Raw genomic sequence first — 14,499 nt, forward strand, 5'->3', positions numbered from 1 at the left:
GAATTCTCAAATTCTACAACTCATCTGTGCATCGTTGGATAGTCAGCGCCACTTTCTTGCGGGGGCAATAAGGAGAGAAAGAAGAGAGAGATCTAGGCTATTTTGCATCCGAGATTTACTCATTCATATTATTCTCTTCTTCCGGAGCGGATCATTGTTTGAGGTTTTCTCTTGGACTCCATTTTACTTCACTGTTTGAGAGGATATATCAGGAAATGGGTACGTCTTTCATATCCGATTCATCTATTTCATGATCTGTTGCGCTTTTATGATGTTCGTTCGCTATTCTTCATGTTATTCAATATTTCTCATAAGTGGTGGTAATTGGTTGATTGATTGATAAGGAAACTAGTGTTTAGGGCTTTGAATTTGCCAGAGTTAGACCTCTTGCATTTTCATAGAAGTGTAATATTTTGAACTTTTAAATATAATCAACTGATCACGTTTGATTGAAAACCTCGAACGGATCCACACGGGTTTATGATTGATTGTTCAAGGTTACTGGTTTCGACTAGATTTGGAGTTTGATAATACTGTTTTTGCTAAAGAAAGGAGGAGCACACAAAGTATTCTTGGCTCAATAGATATATGTTGAACATTGAAATCTGAATTCTTATTAATAATAATTTATCCACCAACCGAATAGATTTTGTGCAATATATTTAATGTCAGTGCAAATCACCATTGTTTTGTGTTTTCCCAATGTAAATTATATTGCATTCTGGCAGATAAAATCAGTGAATGCTATAAAGCCCAAGTCTTAGACGGCGATGGTGTCTTTAATGTCGATGGAGTAGATCATTTATTGAAGGAGGTAAAATTAGCAGAATATGGCCTTTCCTATGCTATAGTCTCTATCATGGGACCTCAAAGTAGTGGTACGTATCATTGTTTCTTATGTCCTAATATGAATTTTCTCTTCCAGGATGCTACTCGATTTACATTTATGTACTAATAAGACTTCGTTTTATTCTAATAGGGAAAAGTACTCTCCTAAATAATTTATTTGGAACCAATTTTAGGGAGATGGATGCTTTTAAGGGAAGGCAAGTAGTTTCTCTGCATTATTTTTTTTTGTTGAAAATCTTTTTGGGTATGCACCATAGCTAAAAGTTGGCCTTATTTGTTTCAGGTCACAGACGACCAAAGGTATTTGGATGGCAAACTGTGCCGGTATTGAACCTTGCACACTTGTAATGGATTTGGAGGGTACAGATGGAAGAGAACGAGGAGAGGTAGTTTTATAGTAAATATTTTATAGTTTTTTAATTTTGTGTCCAACAACTTAAATTGTTTCTGTTTTGGCTAGGATCCGTCTTGGGTAATTTGCATGTTATACATGTCTGTTCTCAACCATTTTAAATGTTTTCACTATACTATAGTATTTCTTTTGGTTACATCCCTTAAAAACAGATTTTGGATCTCCTTAATTTTGTTATGTAGTTTGACTTAAGGATATCTTTTATATTTGAAAATCTGTGAAGGGGTTAATATTCCACTTTTTGGGGTTGTGAGTACAATATGATTCACATATTACTTGTCACATTCTTTTGGGTACTACTTGAAGAACACATAGAAAGTTGGCTTGGATATACCTAAGAGGTCAACGATATAGCTATGTGACTGGCAAAGGATAATACTTTGAGCCTGAAAGTATTTGTACAAAAACATTGTAAAGGAAGTGGAAATTTGGGGTGCTTCCAGGGAAACATAGTGACTCACTATTGGTAGTGATACATATTTCCCTTTTTCTTCCAATTCAATTGTCCTTATTATGGAACTTGTGTTCTAGATTTATCTCAGAAGATAAATTTTGAAGTTGTTACAGTTTATACATAGAGATCAAAAGAGCTAGGTTGTTATTGGAGAGGAAGGAATAAGAATTATTGTTTATGAGTTAATTTTCCATCTTGGTAGTTATGTCAGAAAAGAAGTATATTATGTGCAGGCCCTTCAGTAGAAAGACAGATACATCCATTGGCAAGGACCTTCCTTGCAGGGTACATAAGCCTTCTAACCTATGTTGAGTGAGATTTAAAATTGTTGGTTAAACCTTAATTATAAGAGTTGAATTTAGGACCTAGCCGAAGATATGCATTTTCGGTTCATATCGCTTACTGACACTAGGGAACGAAGTTGGTTAGAACTTCATTTAGTTGTAGCACCTCTTTCCTTTTTTTTAATTGTTTCTTATTTCTTTGTGTCTACTTTCTAGGATGATACTGCATTTGAAAAGCAAAGTGCCCTCTTTGCCCTTGCTGTTTCAGATATAGTGCTGATTAACATGTAAGTTTCTCCTATTCAAGGCATATTGCTAGGATCCTATATCTTTTGTTCAAAGAACTTGGTAAAATATTATATGATCTGTGGATTGACCTCTTTAAATCATATGTTATTAGGTGGTGTCATGACATAGGGCGGGAGCAGGCTGCAAATAAGCCTCTTTTAAAAACTGTCTTTCAGGTATCTAATGGGCAACTCTTCCAACTTCTTAATTGTGTTATGTGAAAACTATTTCAAAGTGGAGTGCTTTGTTGTTGTAATTGCTTTAACATTACAATGACTCCCTGACAGGTGATGATGCGACTATTCAGTCCACGCAAAACAACCTTGATGTTTGTTATACGTGACAAAACCAGAGTATGACCCATCTTACCATTTCATTGCCACTTTTTAGTGTGATACCATTTCATTTCTTGGTAATCTTGTATGGAGGGCCTCTATAATGATGTACAACGCAGTTCTTAATTTTTTCATTTATTTTTGAGTATAGACACCTTTGGAGAACTTGGAACCTGTTCTGAGAGAAGATATTCAAAAGGTAATACTTTGTCCTTGTTTTTATCCTGTTTGTCATATCATCCCTGACATGATTTTTTACCTATTTATTTCTTTGTTATTTTGTGGTAGGCATTGAGTATTTTTTTTCTCATTTTATTTGGCTGCAGATATGGGATAATGTTCCTAAACCACAAGCTCACAAGGAGACTCCATTAAGCGATTTTTTTAATGTAGGATTTTTTTACATACTTCAATATAAAGGTATTTTGTTATCTGTTAAAGTATTTGACGGTAAAAAAATTCTATATTCTGGTATACTTCCAGGTTGAGGTTGTGGCACTTTCAAGTTATGAAGAGAAGGAAGAACAGTTTAAGGAGCAGGTATCCTTTGCTCGTTCACATTGTTATTTGTTTACATAATTTTGGTTTTAGTTTGAAATATGTGAATTTCAGATTTTGTAGTGATTATTGCAAGGTATACCTTTTTTCCTCTTTAATATCCAAGCTTGTTTAATGTGGTGAGACATGCATGCTTATGTGGAGCATATAATGTTTCTCATAGTAAGCTGTTCTCGTGTTCCAATTCTTCGACTTAGTATCGTTTGTTTTCAGTTTTTGAAGTTTGAAAAGCCTCTGAAATGAAATATTTTGTCTTGAAAGGTGGCTAGTTTAAGGCAGCGATTTTTCCATTCTATAGCTCCTGGTGGACTCGCAGGAGACAGAAGAGGTGTAGTTCCTGCATCAGGGTTTTCATTTAGCGCACAACAGATGTGGAAGGTTATTAAGGAGAACAAGGACCTTGACCTTCCTGCACATAAGGTTTAACTTGAAACTTTAGTGACAATCCCAGTTACATACCTCTTGAACTATTCCTTCTTAAATGGGCACTTGGTGTAGGTCATGGTGGCTACTGTGCGTTGTGAAGAAATTGCCAATGAAAAGTTTGCTTATTTTATCGCTAATGAGGTATAATTGTTATTATATATATATATATATATATAAATACACATTAATTCTGGTTTGTTATTTCTATTATGTACGATGTTGTAACTTGATTCTGAGATGACAACTTAATCCAATGCGATCACAGGAGTGGTGCGAGCTAGATGAAGCTGTACAATCTAGTCCTGTTTCAGGTTTTGGGAAGAAGCTTAGTTCAATTCTAGACACTTGTCTCTCAATGTAAGCAGTATTGTGCTTCTCATTCCGTAACTGCTTAAAGTTATGTATGTTACTAATTTCATCATCTCCATCCCTAAAAACATTCTGCTCTCATGTTTGAGTTTCTTTTTTATTCTTGATGTAATTTATACCTGGGTATGAATAGTAAGATTAAGGTAATTGTTTTTTGTTATATACACATATAATGCAGTGTTTGTGAAGTTCCATCTGATTATACATATAAACTTGAATTATAAAGAAGTACATGTTATTTCTGGGTGGTTAATCATGTTCAAGGTTGCTCTTATCGTTAATTTGTGAAAGCTTTGACTAGATAACCAGAAACATTTCTCCTGTTGATTTTAATGTTAGTTTTACCCATTTTATATTGTCTTACAGGTACGATGCAGAAGCTACATTTTTTGATGACGGTGTCAGATCCTCTAAGCGAAAGCAGTTGGAAGAGAAGTTACTGCAAGTAATGAAATTTGATTATGTTATTTCATGGTTTTATCATTTTATTGTGCTTGTTTCTGAGAGAAATTTGACCTTTGCACAATGAAGAACATAATTTGAATTGATTGTGTTTTTGCAACTAATAATTGTACTCTACTAATTGAGAAGACTAAATCATTGACTCCTTATTCTTCGACTAAGAAACTTACTTTAATGTCACATGTTAAAATTTGGCCTATAAAATGGTACACTTTCTTACATAGATGCATATGAATTCACAACCTTAACTTACCTCGTACTGAAATTGAAAATTTCTTGATAGGAAATCATCCTATTTGCAAAGTAGATTAAGAACAATTTTGTTATTTGGTCTTAACCTCCTCATTTTATGGATGTTTACCATATTTTCTGGTAGTTGCATGCATGTTTCAATTGATATTCATCTACTTACATTTTGGTACTAAATGTACTTGTCTCGTCTGTTTTCTTCTGGCAGCTTGTGCAACCAGCATATCAGTCTATGTTAGGGCACATACGCTCCCAGACTTTGGAAAATTTTAAAGAAACCTTGGATAAAGCATTAGCTGGTGGAGAAGGATTTTCTGTAGCTGCTCGTAGTTGCGCTGAGTCCTTTATAATTCAGTTTGATGAAAGATGTGCAGGTAAGAGCACCTGATATGGATTAATTTTTTAAAATTATTGTGCAAGGTCAAGACAAGAGGCTCACTAGGGTTTATTTAATAAGTTGATGATATCCTCAAGAGGAACTACACTAACATAATCAATCTATAACAATCCCAATGTCTTCTTAGAAAAAAGATCAGTTTTACATACTGTCACATGAAAACTAAAGCATATTATTAAGATTTCTTGCTCCAGTCTATGCATTTTGTTTGCTTTGATACAACCCTGTCATGTATCTCCTGTTTGTTTATTGATATCATTATTGTTTTTTAATATGGTCTTTACACATCGTTTTCCATTCCTGATGCCACCATCAGAAGCAGTAATACTTCTTAAATTCAGCTTCTTTGGATTTTGACATTCTTGTTTTTGAGAATGTAGAGAACTCGGTACATTTCAATATAAACTTGAATAATCAATCTCCACAATTCTTAATACTTGAATGTATGTTTGCTTAAATGCTTTAAATGTCCCTAACATTTATTTGGCTTGTATTGTGCATTATTATGAATTTCTCGTCATAAATATCATCACATGCTGGGAACTTGTTATAAGATGAAGAACCAGTAGCTTACATGTTCCTCAACTAGTAGCCTTTTGATTATGTCATTTCAGATGCTACCATCAAGCAAGCTGATTGGGACTCATCCAGAATGAGGGATAAGCTTCAACGTGACATTGATTCACACATTGCTTCTGTACGGGCTTCCAAGCTGTCTGAGCTTACTAACCTTTACGAGGTATTATATCTTTTGCTCTTTAGTTTTTCCCATTTGATGGTTGATCAATTTGAAAAATAGGAGGCTGATTATTGATGAAAGATTTTAGTACCTGCTTATGAAGCTTGTTTGTTGTTCACTCAGAGAAGTGGGGAAGAAACTTTTTCCTTGAAGTGCAAATTCTAGTCTATATTTATGTATCCTACACTGAGGAACTTGTAATTTTTTGTGTTGCAGTCAAAGTTGAACGAGTCACTTTCTGCACCCGTGGAAGCTCTTCTGGATGGAGCTAATGATGATACCTGGTCGACAATAAGGAAGCTTCTTCACCGTGAAACTGAATTAGCTGTCTCTAGTTTTGCATTAACGATCTCTGGTTTTGACATGGATGAAGAGACTAGGAGTAAAATGCTACTGAGTCTGAAGGACTATGCAAAAGGTGTGGTTGAAGCAAAGGCAAAAGAAGAATCCGGAAGAGTGCTTATCCGCATGAAGGATAGGTGCCAACCCTGTGAAGTTACTTTTATCTTTGTCATTAGCTTGAACTAATTTGTTTATAACTGATAATTATCTCTTAATATTATATGCATTTAGGTTTTCGACAATATTTAGCCATGATTCTGACTCAATGCCGCGCATCTGGACGGGCAAGGAGGATATTCGGACTATTACTAAAACAGCTCGCACTGCAGTATGAATTGCTAAACTTTCCTTCACCATATTGTGTTTTTTTCATTTCATCTATTACAGTATCAAATTCATGAACTGGTGTATCAGTCTTTAAAGATGCTCTCTGTGATGGCTGCAATTCGACTGAAAGATGAACTTGATAAAATTGAGAGCACACTGTCTCGTGCTTTGGTGGAACCTAAAACTGATGGTGCTACTACCAGCAGAAGCATCTCATTGGGTGACCCCTTGGCATCAAGCTCCTGGGAAGAGGTTAGGATTTATAGCTGCTATACTGTCTTTTATAATGCATCAAACCAAGATAGCCATTTGGAAGCAATTTATGTTTCTGGATATGAAAAACTGCATCTTAGAACTAAGTTCTGTTTACAAACGTGATTTCGTCTGGATCCACATCCATATGAGATATTTCTCCTCCAACAGAAAAAAGTGTTTCCAAATGGGCCCACTGTGACTGGTCATGCCTTACAAAAGGATTTTAGCTCTTGAAACTTGTATTTCTGTATAATAAAAAATCTCTTGTCTAATTATACTGGATTAAGTTACATGGATCCATGTGGATTCTATTTGTATCACCAAAAGGTCCAACATTTTGAAGTAATTGGATTTATTTATGGTTATCACCAACCAGTTGAATATTATTTTCTGAAACTCCCAGGGTCCAATATTAACAATCTTATGTGGTTACTTCCTTGTTTTCATCTTTGTGATATTTAGATTCCAGCAACAAACACGTTAATCACGCCTGTTCAGTGCAAATCAATATGGAGGCAATTCAGGACAGAGACGGAGTACACCGTCACTCAAGCCATCACTGCTCAGGCATGATCTGCTGTAACTTTAATTTAATACCCACCGAGTTTTTGTATATTGTTGTCTTTCTTTCTGATTTTTTTCAATATATATATATATATTGTAGATGGGATAGCCTTTATATCTTGATTGATTTTATAATATTTCAGGAAGCTAGCAAGCGGAATAATAACTGGTTGCCTCCACCATGGGCTATTGTCGCCTTATTTGTTTTGGGTTTCAATGAACTTATGACACTTCTCCGGTATGTTCTCTCCACTTGTCACGGAGCCTATATGCAAAATTGTCATTCCATTCTGTTTGAAGATATATATAATATGTTTTTTGCATTTTGCACACTGCAGAAATCCTTTATATCTGGGAGTAATTTTTGTTGCATTTCTCATCGTAAAAGCCCTATGGGTGCAACTTGACATTTCTGGTGAATTCCGCAATGGTGCTGTAAGTATCAGATCCTTGAATTGGTTTCAAATTTAATCCTGTGTGAAAGCAATTGAATTGTAAGAAAGCAGAATATTTAGACCTGTTTGTCAATGAAGAAAAAGAATATGGATAATTTGATATTTTGATTGATGATTTGACTGTAGATTGTTGAGAGTTATTTGGAAATAATTCCAAATAACCCACATCAAACAAGGCCTTTGGAAGACTGAAAATTAATTCAAGCCAAACAAGAGCTAATAATCCTTTTTATTGTTTTCAGCTTCCAGGCCTTCTCTCTTTGTCCACGAAGTTCCTTCCCACAGTTATGAACCTTCTTAAAAAATTGGCGGAAGAGGGTCAAATACCTGCTAACAATTCTTCATCTGAAACAAGAAACGTCAATAACAGCGTGAACAATGGTGGCGAAGCCTCATCTTCCGCTTCATCAAGTATAACCGCATCAGAAAACTGTACTGAATACTCAAGTCCATCTAGACACGATACAACATCCTAAGAAATCTATAATCGCGTTTCACGGTTCGATTACACTTGTTACTCCAACTGGAGCAATGTGAAGAAAGTAAACAAAATATATTGAAAAAGGCATATTTTTTTGTGTGGCAAGTGCCAGTATGTATAACTGGGGTGTTTTTTTCATGGCTTGCTGCAGAAAAACCCCCCTTATAGGCATTGTTTTTGTTTATCTTTAAATGGTAACATATTTTGTATGATTGTAACCTCATATGTTTTGGATTAGCTTTGTAAGTCTGACAACAAATTTTCTATAAAGCTAAGCTACCTCCTATTTGAGTGCTTCTTTGGAAATGCTATTTATCCTCTTCCTTTCCTGTCTTTCTTGTATAGATTTAGTTAGTAATAACAGGCTTATGCGATATTGTTTTATTTGAAAATAAAACAAGACTGGTTTAGGCATGGAGTTTGTGTTCATTTGATGCTTCTGCAAAAACAAACATGCAGGCAGCATATCACATTCATACTTTGATTAAGATCAAAGAAACTGTTCAATTGGATTGCTGACTTTAATTCCATAAATTTGGTGTTATGCACACATCTAGATTTGGAATCGTCGGTTGCAGAGTAGCTTTCTTCCTTCCTCTTCTGTTTTACCTTCCATCTCTCTGTGGGATTGATTATCTGATGATAAATAGCAATAGAGAAAGCAGAGACAGATACACTGAGTTGAGGAGAAAGGTCAAATTATAGATCAATACATCCATCATTTTTAATCACCATGGCCGACAGAGTTTATCCTTCCGCCAAACCAACAGCTAGCGGAGGAGGCGAGAACGTGGCTTTTCCACCAGCCAAAGTTCTGCCCCCAAATGCTACCCGTCCATTCTACCGGCCACAACTCCTCCGCCATCGTAACCGACGAAGCTGTTGTTGCCGGTGCTGCCTCTGGATAACTTTCACCATCTTCCTCATTGTCATACTCGCCGCACTTTCAGGAGTTCTAGTTTGGTTCGTATACCGTCCTCACACCCCCCATTTTTCAGTCTCGTCTTTCCAGGTCTCCGAGCTCAACATCAAATCTTCTAAACTCATCTCCAAATTCAACCTGACTCTAATCGCTCAGAATCCTAACAAAAAAATCGTCTTCTTCTATGATCCAACTGCTATATCCATCACTAGCGATGGAGTTGATATTGGAGACGGAACATTGCCGGCTTTTACTCAAGCGACGAGAAATACGACGGCATTGAGGACGGTTATCGGTGGAAGCGCCGCGAGAAGCATCGACGATGCGTCGGCAATTCTATTGAAGTCTAAATTGAAGAATAGTGGCAATTTGGCGGTGAAGATTCAGTTGGATACGAAGGTTAAAGTGAAGATGGGAGCTCTGAAGACAAAAAAGGTGGCGATTAGAGTTTCGTGCGATGGAATAAACGCGGCGGTGCCCGTGGGAAAAGCTGCGAAAACGGCGACGGTTGCAAATGTCAAATGCAAGGTGGATCTTCGTATCAAGATATGGAAATGGACTCTGTAAAGATCCGACCCGTCACGTTTTGCATCCGCTAAAAAAAAACGCAAACTCAACGGCATAGTCTTCCTCTAAGTGCTCAAAGTGTGATGATTTTCATTATTGTGCATTTGATTTTCTTTTTCTACTGAGAAATTTCCTTTTGTGTTTTGTGGTTTGTGGTTTAAATTGAGATTATTTGGAATTTAATATTTTTCTTTGGTGAGAAAATAAATTAACTTAAAAGCCCTTTATATTTTAAGTTATGTTTTTACTTTTTTTTTATTTAAATAAAAGGTGACTTATATAGTCTTTCCACTAAAATTATTTCGAAATAGAAAAAATATATAATATTTTCATTGAGCAAAATAAACCTTCCATTTATATTTTCAAATTATAAAAAAAAGATACATAGATCAATCTCTCCTTAATTCTTATTATTAGTCCAAGCTAATGAATAATTTAAGACAAGTTAAACATGTAATATTTATTCATTAATCTAGAGACATAGACAATGGATTAAATAGATCAAGCCCTCCATAATTCTTATTGTTAAGCTATCCGAGTTTGGTCCGATGACAAACACAAAAACCATTAATGCAGTCGATATTACCATCGGAATAGTATGATATATATTCTCGGCAATCATAACTAGATGAACATTTTAATCTCGGTATGCATATGATAATTAAAAAACAAAATTATTAATATTTTTACTCCATCCCACAAGAGGGGACACTTATCCGTACGTAATAAAGGATCTCACTTGAGAAATAGTGTTTTAATTTGTTATGCTTCTTAACTATTTTCCCTTCTTTTCCTTTTTTTTCTTCTGGGTTTGGTATATATATTTATTGATAATAAATGGTAAGAATAGGTCATGGTAGATACAATTAAGTTTGTGTACATTAAAATGTGTCGTATACTCAACTCACAACTGCATGCATTTACTAGTTTACTTTTTGAAACTTATATATATTTAATTTAGTACTCGAATATTTATAGATAATTAAGTTGAATTTCTATAGGTTAACTTTGCATCCAGTATACATAAAACACACTAGAGTAATTCAAGTAAAAAAATTAAATGAAGTTCATTTCTTATTTAAATAATCTTAAGTCATATATATCAACTTTCTTAAATTTAAATGAAAAAAATATACTTTTGTAAATACTTTACTTCAACCTCTGAGCAGTGGTTCAGCTTGTTTTCCATAGCTCTCTCATTAATTCTAATATTTATATGTAACAGTGTTTGTATAGTTCATTGAATATAATTCCAGTATTTTATTGTCACGTGCAGGGGCGGAGCCACCAAGGGGCTAGGGTGGGCTCCAGCCCCACCCAGATTATTAAAATATTTTTTTTATTATGGTGGGCTCCACCTAATGAAATTAAAAAAAAAAAGGGTGAATAAAAGTCCCCTCTAAAGAATGATCAAACTTCTCATCCAGTTAAAATATTTTTTTGATTATGGTGGGCTCCACCCAATTAAATTAAAAAACATCCCGCGGTTATTGTTATATTATTATATTATATTATATAATATATTATAGTTTTTCTTATAAAGATGCCCACAATTGTTCTTTTTTTCTTAAACGTTTAATACATACATCAAATCTTTTGAGCATATATGATCGATGATTGTTACCGGAGAAAGTGGAAGTTGAACTAATGTTACGCATTGCAAGATCGGCTTAACTCTCCTCCTTCATTACATGTTTCATTCTCTTAATCTCTTTTATCTGTAATATGTTCTGTTATATTTCAAATTCTGATCAACAATCAATCGGAAACTAATCAAAGCACCACTATCAATTTGATGTATTTGTTGCTGCAATAGATTTTCAAATTGAAGAGCTCAATAGTAGATTCAAGGACGAGGCAGTCGAACTTCTTAAGCTCAGTGGTGCTTTGGAACCTAAAGACAACTTTAAACTTCTTAATGTTGATCACATCTATCAACTTGCTGAGAAATTCTATCATCTAGATTTTGATGCACAAGATTTGCACCACTTGAGAACACAATTGGCTCAATATGAGTTTGACATGCCCGTCAATGAAAGATTTCAGAATTTATCAACTATTTCTGAATTATGTCGAAGATTAGTTGAGACAAATAAGTCAAAAACCTACAATTTGATCGATAGGTAATTTTATCATTTGTTATAATCTATGAAATATAGTTATATTGTTTACTTATACTAATATATTTATTTAATTGACAGGTTGATTCGTCTTGTTTTAACTCTTCCCGTTTCTACAGCAACAACGGAACGAGCATTTTCAGCTATGAAGCTCGTGAAAACAACTCTTCGTAACAAGATGGAAGAAGAGTTTTTAACAGATTCTATGATCGTCTATATTGAACGAGAGTTGTTTGAAAACATTGATAATGATACAATAATTAAAGAATTTTATTCTAAGAAGAATAGAAGGGCACAACTTCAATAATGTGTGTTTTAAATGTTTTGAATGTACTATTTTGTTTCATAATTTCATAAAATAAATGTTCATACATCTTTTATTTTATATGTTTGAATTTATTAATTTATTGTATCAATTACATGGAAAAAAAAAACGAACATAGAAAGTTAAATCTGAGGTGCAAGTTGGAGTCAGCCCCAGGTAATTTTTCATCCTGGCTCCGCCCCTGGTCACGTGTTTGTATAGCTCATTTAATATAATGTCAAGTTAAGACATGATTTTAGTTTCTGTGTGGTTTGTCGGTGTCTTTATTTTTTCATATATAAATATATATTTTAAATCGCTCGTTGTTTGAAATAAATAATTTTTTTCCTTATAATAAAAAGAAATAAATATTTTTTTATTATTTGTTAATGCCAATTTTTGATGTAATATATTATATATAATTTAATTTTTATGTATACAAATTGTCAACGAAATTAAAATAAGTTTTTAGTTTTTCATCAGGGAATATAAATCTAATTGGAAATAGTCCAAACATATGGTAGTGGAACTTTATTTCACTGTTTCTTTTTCTGCTAATATTTAATTTTGTAGTTATTTAAAATAGGTTTAATATTTATGTATCACTCAACCTTTTTTTTATTGCATTGTCCTTTTGCTAATATTAATTGGGCCAACATGAGTTATTATTATTATTATTTTAAATTAAAATTTATTAATCCGACTCCACTCCGACTCAGACTCCATTAATATAAAGAAGATAGTTATAAATTTTAATATTTTAAAAAAGAATTGTAAGGTAATTAGTATACCCTTCGAAATTTATGACTCATGTGACATAAATAATTAATAAAATATAATATAATATAAAGGGAGAAAATTAGATGAGAGGCGGTCCACAGTGAGAAAAGGTGAGGTCTCATATTCACATATAGAGTTTGAATTTCCCTATATGGATGGATGGATGGATGAGAAGATCATTTTAAGCTATCTTCTTTGATCTTCTTTTTAATAACCCTTTATCTAACTATATATAATTCATTAAATCATTAATAAAAAAAATTACATAAATTTAAAAATATTTTAATAAAACCCACAATTTCATTAAAAAAAATTGATTTTGATATTTGATTTTTTAAACTAGAGTTTACAACAACCCACTTCAATTTAGGTATTCATGGATAAAATTTTGATTTTGATAAACTTATATTTTTCAAATAAAAGCACATCAAACAAGTCAGCTCTTTCTCCCATCTCTGTCATCATATCTTTTCTTTTGACTTTTGTGTTGTCACTCACGGCTCACGCCATCCAAATTGGATTTTTTTTCTAAAAAGAATAGTCGGTATAAGAAAATCTCTTATCATAAACTTTGTTCCAACTTTTAAAACTAAGAATGGTTTAATATGACTGTCTAATTGTTAAAGAATATCAATTAGTCTAAAAATCATATTTTTGTACTTTACTTATAGCTTAATTTTGAAAACAACTCATTATAATTTAATAAATAAAACTCATAATATAGTTTTACTTTTCATAAAACACGTTCTCGTCTCAACAAAACAAAACGTTATGTGATAAGACATTAATAGTTTTCATAGATAACATTGTTACAATTTATTGGCTGAAATGATTTTTGTTGAGAAAAACTTCAAAATTGAAATGTCATTCAAAATCTTGTTATTTAAATGAAGCATTATTTACAGTGAAATTTTTACGGACGATATGTATTTGAAAAAATATTTTATTATGATAAGTCGTTATCATATGTGTCATGGTCATATTGAATCGACTCACTTACTTTTGCATTGTCGAAATGTGACTAGTATCTGAAGTCTTTTGTGAAGTATTACCAGAATTCACTAGGTGATGTCCGAGTCTTTGGGTAGTTGTTGAAAAGTTTAAATTGACGTGCATATATGACAAACCTACATATTTGAGTTATTATCCCAATTATTTTTGGGTGCACTATCTAGTTTGAGAGAAATTGTTGAACCTTCAACAATCGCAGTCGTACAATGCTTATCATTATAATGTTATTATTATGACGTTTTCTGAGATTCGTTCCGAAAATTTGGAACCGACCGGAGAGTTAATCATTCTTTTCGAGAATTTATGAGCTGATAACTTAAATATAGGTAACGTGATTGTATTTATTTTTTCATATTTTATCGTTGTGTTTAAACGATTTTATCAATTTTAATATAAATAGATATTTTTTTAATAAATCAATGTTTGTTAAGGGTTACTTTGATTCTACTTTTAAAAAGGAATAATCCGTGATTAATTATGTATTAACTCGATACAATAATTTGAGTGAATAGAATATTATGCATAAATAAAATACATATTTAAGGACGG

The 14,499-nt window shown here is 33.2% G+C and overlaps 2 protein-coding genes across 2 annotated transcripts; both read left to right on the top strand.

Moving 5' to 3' along the window:
- Nucleotides 1-8,569, top strand: LOC124914433 (protein ROOT HAIR DEFECTIVE 3-like). The gene is made up of 23 exons (XM_047454979.1): nt 1-219; nt 729-878; nt 980-1,046; nt 1,133-1,235; nt 2,216-2,286; nt 2,400-2,463; nt 2,575-2,640; nt 2,774-2,821; nt 2,949-3,011; nt 3,106-3,162; nt 3,442-3,600; nt 3,679-3,747; nt 3,872-3,963; nt 4,342-4,420; nt 4,895-5,060; nt 5,698-5,822; nt 6,039-6,301; nt 6,396-6,492; nt 6,579-6,743; nt 7,209-7,313; nt 7,454-7,548; nt 7,649-7,745; nt 8,008-8,569. Exons 1-23 carry the CDS (start codon nt 216-218, stop codon nt 8,239-8,241), a joined length of 2,439 nt encoding a protein of 812 aa, XP_047310935.1. The 5' UTR covers nt 1-215; the 3' UTR covers nt 8,242-8,569.
- A 329-nt stretch (nt 8,570-8,898) lies between these two features.
- On the top strand, nt 8,899-9,879 carry LOC124915494 (NDR1/HIN1-like protein 13). Its single transcript, XM_047456218.1, has one exon. It carries the CDS (start codon nt 8,980-8,982, stop codon nt 9,733-9,735), a length of 756 nt encoding a protein of 251 aa, XP_047312174.1. The 5' UTR covers nt 8,899-8,979; the 3' UTR covers nt 9,736-9,879.
- The last annotated feature ends 4,620 nt before the right edge of the window (nt 9,880-14,499 follow it).

Source organism: Impatiens glandulifera, chromosome 9 (assembly GCF_907164915.1).
Source record: "Impatiens glandulifera chromosome 9, dImpGla2.1, whole genome shotgun sequence".
Taxonomy (NCBI): Eukaryota; Viridiplantae; Streptophyta; class Magnoliopsida; order Ericales; family Balsaminaceae; genus Impatiens; species Impatiens glandulifera.

Excerpts from the sequence above, each read along its gene's own strand:
- LOC124915494 (XM_047456218.1), top strand. The coding sequence starts at position 8,980 with ATGGCCGACAGAGTTTATCCTTCCGCCAAACCAACAGCTAGCGGAGGA.
- LOC124914433 (XM_047454979.1), top strand. Across the intron at positions 1,047-1,132 it reads ATGGATGCTTTTAAGGGAAG|GTCACAGACGACCAAAGGTA; the intron begins GCAAGTAGTTTC and ends TATTTGTTTCAG. Across the intron at positions 7,314-7,453 it reads CTCAAGCCATCACTGCTCAG|GAAGCTAGCAAGCGGAATAA; the intron begins GCATGATCTGCT and ends ATAATATTTCAG.